The 12531-nt window shown below is 52.6% G+C and overlaps 1 protein-coding gene across 1 annotated transcript; it reads left to right on the top strand.

Annotated features, from left to right (window-relative positions):
- AP2S1 (adaptor related protein complex 2 subunit sigma 1) lies at positions 1-10942 on the top strand. The gene is made up of 5 exons (XM_059045481.2): positions 1-118; positions 2535-2684; positions 9899-10012; positions 10284-10343; positions 10561-10942. The coding sequence occupies exons 1-5, from the start codon at positions 116-118 to the stop codon at positions 10660-10662; spliced, it is 429 nt and encodes a 142-aa protein (XP_058901464.1). The 5' UTR covers positions 1-115; the 3' UTR covers positions 10663-10942.
- The last annotated feature ends 1589 nt before the right edge of the window (positions 10943-12531 follow it).

Here is a 12531-nt window from a genome sequence, read left to right on the forward strand (position 1 = left end):
GGCGAGTTAGTCTCCCGGAAGTCCGCTCTAGCTCTCGGTCCCCCAACAGCTGCCAGAGCCGGAGCCGCCCAGAAGCCGCGGGACCGGGGCCGCTGGGGTCCGGACAGGGGTCGCCATGGTAACGGGGGCGCGCCCACGCTGGGGACGGGGAAAGGGTGGGTCCACGTGCAGGTACTGGAAACTCGGTGGGATACTGACAAGCCGCCCCTGCTGCGCTGCGATGGTCTGGGCCGGGCGCGGGCTCTCGGGATTGGGGCCGATCGAAGGCCGGGGAAGGGGGGAACCGGGAGGTGGCTCTGGGCGCTGGAGTGTACCGGGGCTCTCGAGGCCAGGGAGCTTTGGAGACCAGGTGGCAAGGGGAAGGGGCTGTGCGGGAGGGAGACACTGGAGGTGGCTGGAGGGTTTTGAAACAGGGAGGCAAGAGATCAGGGAGGACCTCAGAGATGGGTAGAAGGAATTGGAGGTGGCGGGGGGACATCCTAAGAGGAGGATTCTCTGAGAGCGTGGCAGGAGAGTTGAAGAATGGGAGACATTGTGATAGGAGAGAAGGGGTTTCTAGAGGCAGGAAGCTGAAATTGCAGGCGGAGGGGGTGTTGGAACTGGGCCGGATACTGCTGATGAGGGAGGTATCTCAAGGGGAAGAGACTGGACCCTGGAGACGGGAAGTAGACAACTGTAGGGAATAGGGCTTTAATGTCAGGGCAAGTGTGCAATAAAATGGAGAAACCTTGGAGTAGAGAATGAATGCTAGAAATGAGTGGGGAGCAATGGAGTAGGTCTTTGCAAGAGGAGGGGTCTTGGAGAATAGGGAGTAGGCATGGAAGTGGGAGAGGTGGGGATGGGGCTTTGGGAACAAGGACTGGGCATTGGATTTGTCACCCCTCCCCGGGGATCGGGATGGGGCGACCTGACAGAGGGCACTGAAACGGAGAAGCCGGGAGTCAAAAGGGAACAACTCCAGGGTAGGGGGCTTCGAGACAGAGAAGGCTGGGGAGCATCAAGAGGGGACATCAGAGGGGTGAGGATACAAGAGGGAAGGGACTTCTCATTGTGGATTCCCTGAGGTGTAGAGATTCTAATTGGGAGGAGAAACAGGAAGAGGTGTGTGAGGGAATTTAGGAGTAAGAGGCAGAGCTCTCCCTCAGCTGTGTAGACTGGCTTCTATGTCTCTCCTCCCTAGATACCCCATCTATCTCTGGCTCTGCCCCCAGACTGTGGCTGTGTGGCGTGGGTCCCCCCAACTCCCACCCCACGCCCTTTCCCTGCCTGCCAGGACCCCTGCCCTAGGAAGTGGCAGTCCCCTTCCCTGGCTCAGCAGAAGGGGTTCTTGGAAGGAGAGTGTAATATCCTGTTTCTGTGCAGCCTGATTGGTTGGGGGAGGAGGGATGGAGTGTGTGGAGAGTGAGGCTTAGGAAAGAGAGCAGACTCTTGCCAGTGGGTGGAGGCTCCCACAAGTGAGGGTAAGGGGGTTCATAGGAAAGCCTTTGGACTCCCAGCTCTGCTTTCTGGCTGTGAGACTTCCTTTCTCTGAGCCTCAGTTTCTTCATCTATAAAATGGGCATAAGCATGCCCATCTCAAACAGAACTGAGTCCAAAGGCAGGCTTCCTAGCTACATGAACTTGGGCCATGGTTTTCTCAAGGTCAAATGCCGGTGAATTATAATATTACTAAGAACTAATATTTGTATAACAGTATGTACTAGTCACTGTATTATATACCTCTTGTATTTAATAACTCATGCAACAGTCTCCTGAGGGAGGTACTCTTGTTATATCCATTATATGGACGGAGAAACTGAGGTCCGGAGAGGTTTAAGTAACTTGCCTGCAGACACACAGCCAGCAGTGCCAGGATTCATTCAGGCTCTGGAGTCTGTGTTCTTAGCCACTTGGTCAAATGCCTCGGTCATAATTGCTAACTTTATTGAGCACTCAGTATGTAATAGGCACTAGACAAAGCACTTCCGGGATCGACTTGTTCGGTGTTCACAGTAGCCCTATGAGAGTTGAGCTGACTTTTCAGAATCATAAAAACACATTTCGTAGCCATCACCACTGATGATCGTAGCCGACACCCAACGAACCTGCTAGTGCCCGCTACTAGACTAAGTTTATAAACTTATTTAACCTTCAGAACACCCTGACAAAGTGGGTCTTCTATGGAAACTTGTTTTGCAGGGGGTGGGGGGGGTGGGGGGAACTGAGGCTTAGCGGGGTGGATCTTTTGTCCAAGGTCAGGGAGATGAGAGTTGGTGGAGCGTGGGACTTAGTGCCCTAGAAATGACTGCAGAGTTGGCCAGAGAAATCACAGGGGTGTTGGAGGGGCCTGGGACCGGAGTGTGTGGCCGGGCCAACCAGGCTGGACTCTGGGGCGCGGCTGAGACCCTTGGAAGACAGGGCGCAGGGACACGTGGGCCCTGTCTTCCCTGTGGGGATGGGTGGGGCTGTCGGGCAGGGCCGCCCAGCGCGCTGGCCCACCCTCCCCACCCTTCTCCCTCCCTCCTCACCCCTCTCCCTCCTCCTGCTGTCCCCAGATCCGCTTCATCCTCATCCAGAACCGGGCAGGCAAGACGCGCCTGGCCAAGTGGTACATGCAGTTCGATGACGATGAGAAGCAGAAGCTGATCGAGGAGGTGCACGCTGTGGTCACTGTCCGAGATGCCAAACACACCAACTTTGTGGAGGTGACGGGAAGCGACGCCCCCACCCCCGCCAAAATGCACCCCCCACTCCCTTGCTTCCTGTGCACCCCTCCTTCCCAGCCTCCTGCCCAACCTCTAATGGCAATAACCCCTCACGCCCTCCTTCCTTCCCACATTCATTTATTCAACATGCTTGCCCTCTTCCTTCCTTTGGGGGGTACTTTTTGTGTGTGTGTGTGTGCGGTACGCGGGCCTCTCACTGCTGTGGCCTCTCCCGTTGCGGAGCACAGGCTCCGGACGCGCAGGCTCAGCGGCCACGGCTCACGGGCCCAGCCGCTCCGCGGCATGTGGGATCTTCCCGGACCGGGGCACGAACCCGCGTCCCCTGCATCGGCAGGCGGACTCTCAACCACTGCGCCACCAGGAAAGCCCAAGGGGGGGTACTTTTTAGTGTGAAAATTTTCTGGCGTACAGGTTAGTACAACAAGAGAGAAGTCGATAGCAAACTACCCAGATTTCATAGTATTAAGAGTTTGCTTTTGTTTTTATTGTTATAAATTTATTTATTTATTTATTTATTTATGTAATTTTGGCTGTGTTGGGTCTCTGTTGCTGTGCGCGGGCTTTCTCTAGTTGCGGTGATCAGGGGCTACTCTTCGTTGTGGTGCATGGGCTTCTCATTACGGTGGCTTCTCTTGTTGCGGAGCACGAGCTCTAGGCACGTGGGCTTCAGTAGCTGTGGCTCGCAGGCTCTAGAGCGCGGGCTCAGTAGTTGTGGCGCACGGGCTCAGTTGCTCCGCGGCATGTGGGATCTTCCCGGACCAGGGCTCAAACCCGTGTCCCCTGCATTGGCAGGCGGGTTCTTAACCACTGCGCCACCAGGGAAGTCCTGCATTTTTGTTTTACCGTTTTTTCAGCCGAACAACTTTTTTTTTTCTGGTGCCTTTTAAAAACTTAAAATGCTCAAACACACAAGAGTAGGGAATGGTATAATGAACCATCCCTTGCTGTAGTGTTTTCCATTAAGTTACAGAGATCACGGGGAATTCCGTGGTGATCCAGTGGTTAGGATTTCTCACTCTCCCTGCCAAGGGCCTGGGTTCAATCCCTGGTTGAGGAACTAAGATTCCATAAACCACGAAGTGCAGCCAAAAAAATATATAAGTTACAGAGACCATGACGTTTCATCCCTAAATATTTCAGGATACATCTCAGAAAATGAAGACACTTCCTTCCATGACCAAAATATCATCAGGCCTGATAAAATGAGTCATACTTCCTTACTACTATTACTCTAATACCCAATCAATACTTAAATTTCCCCCAAATCATCAAAACTGATTGTCCGAAGCCAGTCAAGGATCTTGGCATTGCTTTTGGTTTCTATGTCTCTTTGGTCTCTTTATTGAGATGCCTCCAGCTTTAATTCCCACAGGATTAGCCTGTTCAAGAGACCGGGCTGATTGTCTTGTAGAATTCAACAAATATTAATCCGGGGACTGCTGTGTGCCGGGCACTGTTCTAGGCACTGGTGATACAGCAGGGAACGAAACAGACCCAGTCCCTGCCCTTGGAAAGCTGACAGCTGACATTCTAGTGGGTGGGAGACTGTTAGTAAAGATACAGTGTATCAGGTGGTGGTAGGTGTCAGGGAGAAAAAAGAAGCAGCTGTGGGGGATGGAATTGCTGGGGTGTGTACAGCAGGGGTTGGAACGCAGGTTTAAATGGTTTGGTCAGGAGGTCTTCACTGAAGAGGGGCCATTTGAGCCCAGACCTGAAGGAATTGAAGAGTGGAAGGAGATGATATCTGAGAAAGGAACATTCCAAGCCCAGGGAACAGCAAGTGCAAAGGCCCTGAGGCAGCAGGAGTGTACGGGGCATTCCTAGAATAGCAAGAAGGCCAGTGTATCTGAGGTGGAGTAAGCCAGGGAGGATGGTGGGAGCAGATGAGATCACTACAGAAGGCGCAGGGCATTGTGGGCCATGGTGAGGACTTGGGCTCTTGCTCTGAGTGAGACGGGAGCCACGGAAGGGTTTTGAGCTGAGGAGGGACATGGGTTGACTTAGGCTTTAGGGATCCCTCTCTAGGGGGCAAGAGCAGAAGCAGGGGGACCCCTCAGGAGGTGACCTCTGAGGTCCAGGTGAGAGATACTGGTGACTGGCTCTGGCATGGAAGCAGTAGGGGTGCTGAGAAGCCTTTTGAAGGTGGAGCCCACGGAAGGGCCAAAGATTGGATGAGGTGTGTGAAAGAAAATGGAGCCACCAGTAGGGGGCGCTGTCACTTTCTCGGATGAGGCCGACTCAGGAAAGAGCAGGTTGAGGTGAAGATCAGCACTGAGGTGTCTGTTCTCGTCCCAGCCGAGATGTCCAGCAGGGGATGAGGGGAGAGGAGCGGGGAGGTCAAGGGGTGCCCGCTCTCCCGGGGCACCCTGCTGCCGGCGCAGGGTGGGTCCCACACTGGGTGCTAGAAACGGCAGCAATGAAGGACCCAGAGATGGGCAGGGAGGCCCGATTAGACAGGAGTAGCCAGAAAAGCTGGCTGGTCAGGTGCAATTGTCACAGGGGGGGCCTGACCATCGTACGTTCCTCCCAATCCAGGCCCACTCCAGCATGTAGCCCTGTGCAGGGCAGTGCTGGTGACACAGTGGTGACAGGAAGGAGCCAGGAGGATGACAACAGGAAAGGGCGAATTGCAAGAAAAGAGTCCAGCTCAGGGTCAGATCCTGCCAAGGCCACACCAGCTATGACAGTCAGTTGGTAACTTCTCCGGATCAAGTTTTCCTGACCTCTTGGCTTCCTATCTTGAACCCTGAACTCCAGAGCAGGGGCCTTCAAACATTTGATCATGTATCTGTATCAGTTTTTTTTTAAAAAGTAGAGTTAACACCCTGATATATTCTTTTTTCTTTCTTTCTTTTTATTATTACTATTTTTTAAGTTGGAGTATAGTTTTAGTTTCTACTGTTCAGTGAAGTGGAGTTCCCTGTGCTACACAGCAGGTTCTCATTAGTTATCTATTTTATACATATTAGTATATAGATGTCCATCCCAATCTCCCAATCCATCCCACTACCCCCTCCTTTCCCCCCTTGGTGTCCATATATTTGTTCTCTACGTCTATGTCTCTATTTCTGCCTTGCAAACCGGTTCCTCTGTACCATTTTTCTAGATTCCATATATATGCGTTAATATACAATATTTGTTTTTCTCTTTCTGACTTACTTCACTCTGTACAACAGTCTCTAGGTCCATCCACGTCTCTACAAATGACTCAGTATCGTTCCTTTTTATGGCTGAGTAATATTCCTTTGTATATGTGTACTACATCTTTATCCATTCATCTGTCGTCGATGGGAATTTAGGTTGCTTCCATGACCTGGCTATTGTAAATAGTGCTGCACTGAACATTGAGGCGCGCGTGTCTTTTTTTTCTTTTTGGCTGCATTGGGTCTTCGTTGCTGCACATGGGCTTTCTCTAGTTGTGGCAAGCGGGGGCTGCTCTTCATTGCGGTGCACAGGCTTCTCATTGTGGTGGCTTCTCTCGTTGCGGAGCACGGTCTCTAGGTGCGTGGGCTTCAGTAGTTGAGGCACGCAGGCTCAGTAGTTGTGGCTTACGGGCTCTAGAGCGCAGGCTCAGTAGTTGTGGCACACTGGCTTAGTTGCTCCACAGCATACGGGATCTTCCTAGACCAGGAATGAACCCGTGTCCCCTGCACTGGCAGGAGGATTCTCAACCACTGCACCACCAGGGAAGTCCCGCATGTGTCTTTTTAAAAATTAATTAATTAATTTCTTTATTTATTTTTGGCTGTGTTGGGTCTATTTTTGGCTGTGTTGGGTCTTTGTTGCTGCGCACGGGCTTTCTCTAGTTGTGGCGAGTGGGGACTACTCTTTGTTGCAATGTGTGGGCTTCTCATTGAGGTGGCTTCTCTTGTTGTGGAGCACGGGCTCGAGGCACGTGGGCTTTAGTAGGTGTGGCACTCAGGCTCAGTAGTTGTGGCGCATGGGCTTAGTTGCTCCGCAGCATGTGGGATCTTCCTGGACCAGGGCTCGAACCCCTGTCCCTTGCATTGGCAGGCATATTCTTAACCCCTGTGCCACCAAGGAAGTCCCCCGCATGTGTCATTTTGAATTATGGTTTTCTCTGGGTATATGCCCAGTAGTGGGACTGCTGGGTCATATGGTAATTCTATTTTTAGTTTTTTTTTTGTTTTTTTTGTTTTTTTTTGTTTTTTTTTTTTGCAGTATGCGGGCCTCTCACTGTTGTGGCCTCTCCCGATGCGGAGCACAGTCTCCAGACACACAGGCTCAACCGCTCCACGGCATGTGGAATCTTCCCGGACCGGGGCAGGAACCCATGTCCCGTACATCGGCAGGCGGACTCTCAACCACTGCGCCACCAGGAAAGCCCTATTTTTAGTTTTTTAGGGAACATCCATAGTGTTCTCCATAGTGGCTGTATCAATTTACATTCCCACGAACAGTGCAAGAGGGTTCCCTTTTCTCCACACCCTCTCCAGCATTTATTGTTTGTAGATTTTTTCTTTTTTTTTTTGTGCTAGGCGGGCCTCTCACTGTTGTGGCCTCTCCCGTTGCGGAGCACAGGCTCCGGACGCGCAGGCTCAGCGGCCATGGCTCACGGGCCCAGCCGCTCCGTGGCATGTGGAATCTTCCCGGACCAGGGCACGAACCCGTGTCCCCTTCATCGGTAGGCGGATTCCCAACCACTGCGCCACCAGGGAAGCCCTGTTTGTAGATTTTTTGATGATGGCATTCTGACTGGCGTGAGGTGATACCTCATTGTAGTTTTGATTTGCATTTCTGTGATAATTAGTGATGTTGAGCATCTTTTCATGTGCCTCTTGGCCATCTGTATGTCTTCTTTGGAGGAATGTCTGCTTAGGTCTTCTGCCCATTTTTTGTTTGGGTTGTTTTTTTTTTTTTTATATTGAGCTGCATGAGCTGTTTCTGTATTTTGGAGATTAATCCTTTGTCCGTTGATTCATTTGCAAATATTTTCTCCCACTCTGAGGGTTGTCTTTTCATCTTGTTTATGGTTTCCTTTGCTATGCAAAAGCTGTTAAGCTTCATTAGGTCCATTTGTTTATTTTTGTTTTTATTTCCATTACTCTAGGAGGTGGGTCAAAAAAGATCTTGCTGTGATTTATGTCAAAGAGTGTTCTTCCTATGATTTCCTCTAAGAGTTTTGTAGTGTCCGGTCTTACATTTAGGTCTTTAATCCAGTTTGAGTTTATTTTTGTGTATGGTGTTAGGGAGTGTTCTAATTTCATTCTTTTACATGTTACTGTCCAGTTTTCCCAGTACCACTTATTGAAGAGGCTGTCTTTTCTCCACTGTATATCCTTGCCTCCTTTGTCATAGATTAGTTGACCGTAGATGCATGGGTTTATCTCTGGGCTTTCTACACTGTTCCATTGATCTATATTTTTGTTTTAGTGCCAGTACCATACTGTCTTTATTATTGTAGCTTTGTGGTATAGTTTGAAGTCAGGGAGTCTGATTCCTCCAGCTCTGTTTTTTTTCCTTAAGATTGCTTTGTCTATTCGGTGTCTTTTGTGTCTCCGTACAAATGTTAAGATTTTTTTGTTCTAGTTCTGTGAAAAATGCCATTGGTAATTTGATAGGGAATGCATTGAATCTGTAGATTGCTTTGGGTAGTACGGTCATTTTCACAGTATTGCTTCTTCTAATCCAAGAACATGGTATATCTCTCCATCTGTTTGTGTCATCTTTGATTTCTTTCAGCAGTGTCTTATAGTTTTCTGACTACAGGTCTTTTACCTCCTTAGGTAGGTTTATTCTTGATAGATTCTTACTAATCCATGGATTATATGCAGGAACTACTGTAATAATATTAGAAAATATACTGGGAATTCCCTGGCTGTGCAGTCGTTAGGCCTCTGCGCTTTCACTGCCAAGGGTGCAGGTTCAATCCCTGGTCAGGGAACTAAGATCCCACAAGCTGAGCAGAGTGGCCAAAAAATAAATAAATAAATAAATAAATAAATAAAAATCAGCGACTTGAGGACTTCCCTGGTGGTGCAGTGGTTAGGAATCCGCCTGCCAATGCAGGGGACACGGGTTTGAGCCCTTGTCCAGGAAGATCCCACATGTCGTGGAACAACTAAGCCTGTGTGCCACAAGTACTGAGCCTGCGCTCTAGAGCCTGTGAGCTGCAACTACTGAGCCCATTTGCTGCAACTGCTGGAGTCCACGCACCTAGAGCCCACGCTCCGCAACAAGAGAAGCCAAGAGTAATGAGAAGCCCACGCACTGCAACAAAGAGCAGCCCCCACTCGCCGCAACTAGAGAAAGCCTACGCAACGAAGACCCAACGCAGTGAAAAAATAAAAATAAATTTATTTTAAAAAAGAAAACCAATCAGAGACTTGTGTTGGCTTTTGCAGTCGCCACCAGGTGGCGACACACGCGCACACGCCAGGCTGGATTTTTCAGATTTTGGCCAAAGACATGGAGCTTTGCAAGCCAGTATGCATATCTCTATGTGTCTATCACTTTACCTACTTACACATGTGTATAAAATTAGAGTCTGCGTCCCTGGTTCATGCATATTTATTCGTGGATTGTGTGTATGTGATAAGGTAGTAATATTTGTATTTATATTACGGTTCAGTTAAGGGCAAGGCTGAGATTGTCTTGGTTACAGGTGGTGAGTGTGCACTGGCCAGCACAAAGCCTGCCACACAATAAGTACTCAGGCAGTGTTTGTGGAATGATTGAGTAGATTAGTTCCAGGCTGAGGAGTTTGACTCTCTCCAGAGGCAACAGGGAGCCACAGAAAGGGGGCAATGGACACCGTGGAACACCCCTGCCTCTCTCTCTGGGCTCTGGGCTTTTGCATAGCCTGTTCCTTCTGCCTAAAGCACTCCTGCCCGTTCACTCCTACTCATCCTCCAGATCTCAGTCCAGATGCCCCCTCCTCCAGGAAGCCCTCCCGGACCCCCACCCTGGGTCAGCTGCCTGCCCCCTTGGGGCTCCCACAGTCTAGCCCTGCCCACTCAGGGATTGACTGAGGATGAATCTGTCTCCACTGGACAGTGAGCCCTAGGCAGGGGGGGCCAGGACCACTGTGTCCCCAGCAGAAGGCCAGACACAGAGCAGGGCCTCAGGGGCCACACGTGGAACGTGGGACTGAACATGTTGGCTCCACCCTGCCCAGCACATCGGGTCCTGGGCACGCCCTGTCACTGACTTCCTGCTTCTCCGCCCCGCAGTTCCGGAACTTCAAGATCATTTACCGACGCTACGCCGGCCTCTACTTCTGCATCTGTGTGGATGTCAATGACAACAACCTGGCCTACCTGGAGGCCATCCACAACTTTGTGGAGGTGCGCGGGGGGGCGGGCGGGCGGCGCCCCTCGTCCCCTCTGTTGGGATGCACAGGCCCTCCCCCCAGAGGCGGCGGGGGGGGGCACTGTCTCTCTCTGCCCACCTCGATGTTTCCTCTGGTCTCTGTCTCTCCCCTTTCCTCAGCTTCTCTCTGCCTTTTATTTTTTTGTTTGCCGTCTCATTCTGATGCCCACTGTTCCTGTCTCTGTGTGGCGGGGGGAGTCCCTCTCTCCCTGCCCATCTCTCACCGCCTCTGTCTTCCTCTCCCAGGTCTTAAACGAATATTTCCACAACGTCTGTGAACTGGACCTGGTGTTCAACTTCTACAAGGTGGGCTCCTGGTGACGATGAGGAGATGAGGAGGAGGGAGCCGGAGGAGGGGGAAGGGGGGGTGGGCCGGACCCCCGCAGCCGCCCCGGTGCCTCCGCGGGGCTGTGTTTCCCGGCGCTCGGGCATCAGAGCCCCCAGCTCCCAAGGTTTAGGCCAGCATCGTGGGGGTCTCCCCACCTCTCACACCGGGGTCTACCCTCACCATGCCTTCACTCAGGTTTACACGGTCGTGGACGAGATGTTCCTGGCCGGCGAAATCCGGGAGACCAGCCAGACGAAGGTCCTCAAACAGCTGCTGATGCTGCAGTCCCTGGAGTGACGGCGGGCCGGCCCCTCCCGCCCCCGGGCCTGCCCCCGGGCGTGCCTGCTCCCTTCCCTTTTCCAGGCCCGGGGTCCACCCCAGCGGCCCCGTCCCTCAGCTGCCCTGGAGGAAGGCACCCAGCCGGGTCTGGGCCACCAGGGAGGGGGCCGCCCCCCACGGCCTCTGGGCCCCAGCTGTGGGCGGAGGCCACTTCGCGTGTACCGAGTAAACGTGCCGTTGTCGCGTGCTGCCGTGAGAGCGTGCGTGGAGCCCCCAGTAAACCTGTGGTCCCCGCCTGGCCTCGTGTCTTTTGAGCCCTTGCCTATCTTCCCTGGGAACCGGGGGCAGCTCCGGACGCCCCGCCATCAGTGCGTCAGGCAGTCAGTCAACAAACACTCCTCGTGAGAATTCCCTGGTGGTGCAGTGGTCAGGACTCTGAGCTTTGACGGCCGGGGGCCTGGGTTCAGTCCCTGGTCGGGGAACTGTGACCCCCACAAGCCGTGCAGGGCAGTCAAAAAGAAAACACACACACACACACACACACACACACACACACAAACCCCAACCAACTGCTCGTGCTGAGGGCGGGGGCGGGGGGGTGCAGATGCTTTGCCACCCGTTTCTGCCCACAGAGGGCTGCTGGGACTGGAAGCGGTGACGGATCTCGGCACTGAGCACTCGCTACTAAAATAGTGATGCTCAGGGCCAACGCCGATGTCGCTCGGGCGCCGTTCTAAGCCTTGACGTGTAGTGCCTTACTTAATCCTCACAAGACGAGGAGGAAGGGACTGTTAGCGACCCCGTTTTCCAGAGGCGATCAGTGAGCTCAGAGAAGGTTACAAGACTCGTTCAAGGTCACGTGGCGAGTCTGCAGATGAACCAGGTTGCCCTCTCTGAGCCCAGGCAGGCGGCTCCAGAATCCTTGTTCTTGACCACTAGGCCGGAGGCGCAGGCGCTGGGTCCAGTGTTGGGTGGTTCTCAGCAGTGGCGCTGCTGGCACTTGGGGTAGGAAGATTCTTCACCGTGTAAGACTGTCCACCTCCATCTGCCAAGTGCCAGCACCGGGTGGCCCTCAGCACTTGTGACAACAGAAAACACTCCTGCATATTTCTCTTCTTTTCTTTTCTTTCTGGCTGCACCCTGTGGCTTCTGGGATCTTAGTCCCCCCACCGGGAACTGAACCCAGCACGGTGGCAGTGAAAGCGCCGAGTCCTAACCGCTAGACCGCCAGGGAACTCCCCCCATGTGTTTCTAGTGCCCTCTGGAGGGGCCGCGCCCCCTCCCCGCGTGCCCACTGAGAGCAGGGTGTTGGCCGCCGGCTGCCGCCGGGACGGGTATCCTTGGCAGAGCCGAGAGCGCTAGGCGCGTCCCGTCCGCTTCCCCTAATGTGACTCAGCTTCGCGTCAGTCTCCCAGCTGCAGGGGGTAGGTTGTGTCTCAGCTCAGCTACATACACACTATGCAACCTCGGGGTAAGTCGCTTAACCTCTCTTGCCTCTGCTTCTTCATCTGGAAAGTGAGTCGACCATGGTCCTTAATCTCATGGTGTGTTCTTGAGTAAAAGTGAGTTAATCCCGGGACAGTTTAGGGTAGTACCTCGCGTGAGTAAGCAGGCATTCACTGCACAGACGTCAAGTGCCTGCTGTGTGCAAAGCCCTGTGAGAGGAAAGATGTTTATAGACGTGAACGGTGAGCACTGACTATAATCACTGTCATTTTACATGTGGGGCACTGAGGCTTGGGGAGGTGAATTCCCTTCTAGATACAATCACTCCAACGGTGTAGTCGTTTCTTGTTGCTGCTGTAACACGTCATCACAAACTGGGTGGCCGGAACTAACAGGACTTTGAGACCGACCACCTTGGAGGCGTGAGGGTGTCGGGGTGGG

This window comes from Kogia breviceps, chromosome 18 (assembly GCF_026419965.1).
Source record: "Kogia breviceps isolate mKogBre1 chromosome 18, mKogBre1 haplotype 1, whole genome shotgun sequence".
Lineage (NCBI taxonomy): Eukaryota > Metazoa > Chordata > Mammalia > Artiodactyla > Physeteridae > Kogia > Kogia breviceps.

What these genes read in the sequence shown, in the direction of transcription:
- AP2S1 (XM_059045481.2), top strand. An exon ending in AACACACCAACTTTGTGGAG is followed by an intron (nt 2,685 to 9,898) that starts GTGACGGGAAGC and finishes TCCGCCCCGCAG; the next exon opens with TTCCGGAACTTCAAGATCAT. An exon ending in CCATCCACAACTTTGTGGAG is followed by an intron (nt 10,013 to 10,283) that starts GTGCGCGGGGGG and finishes TTCCTCTCCCAG; the next exon opens with GTCTTAAACGAATATTTCCA.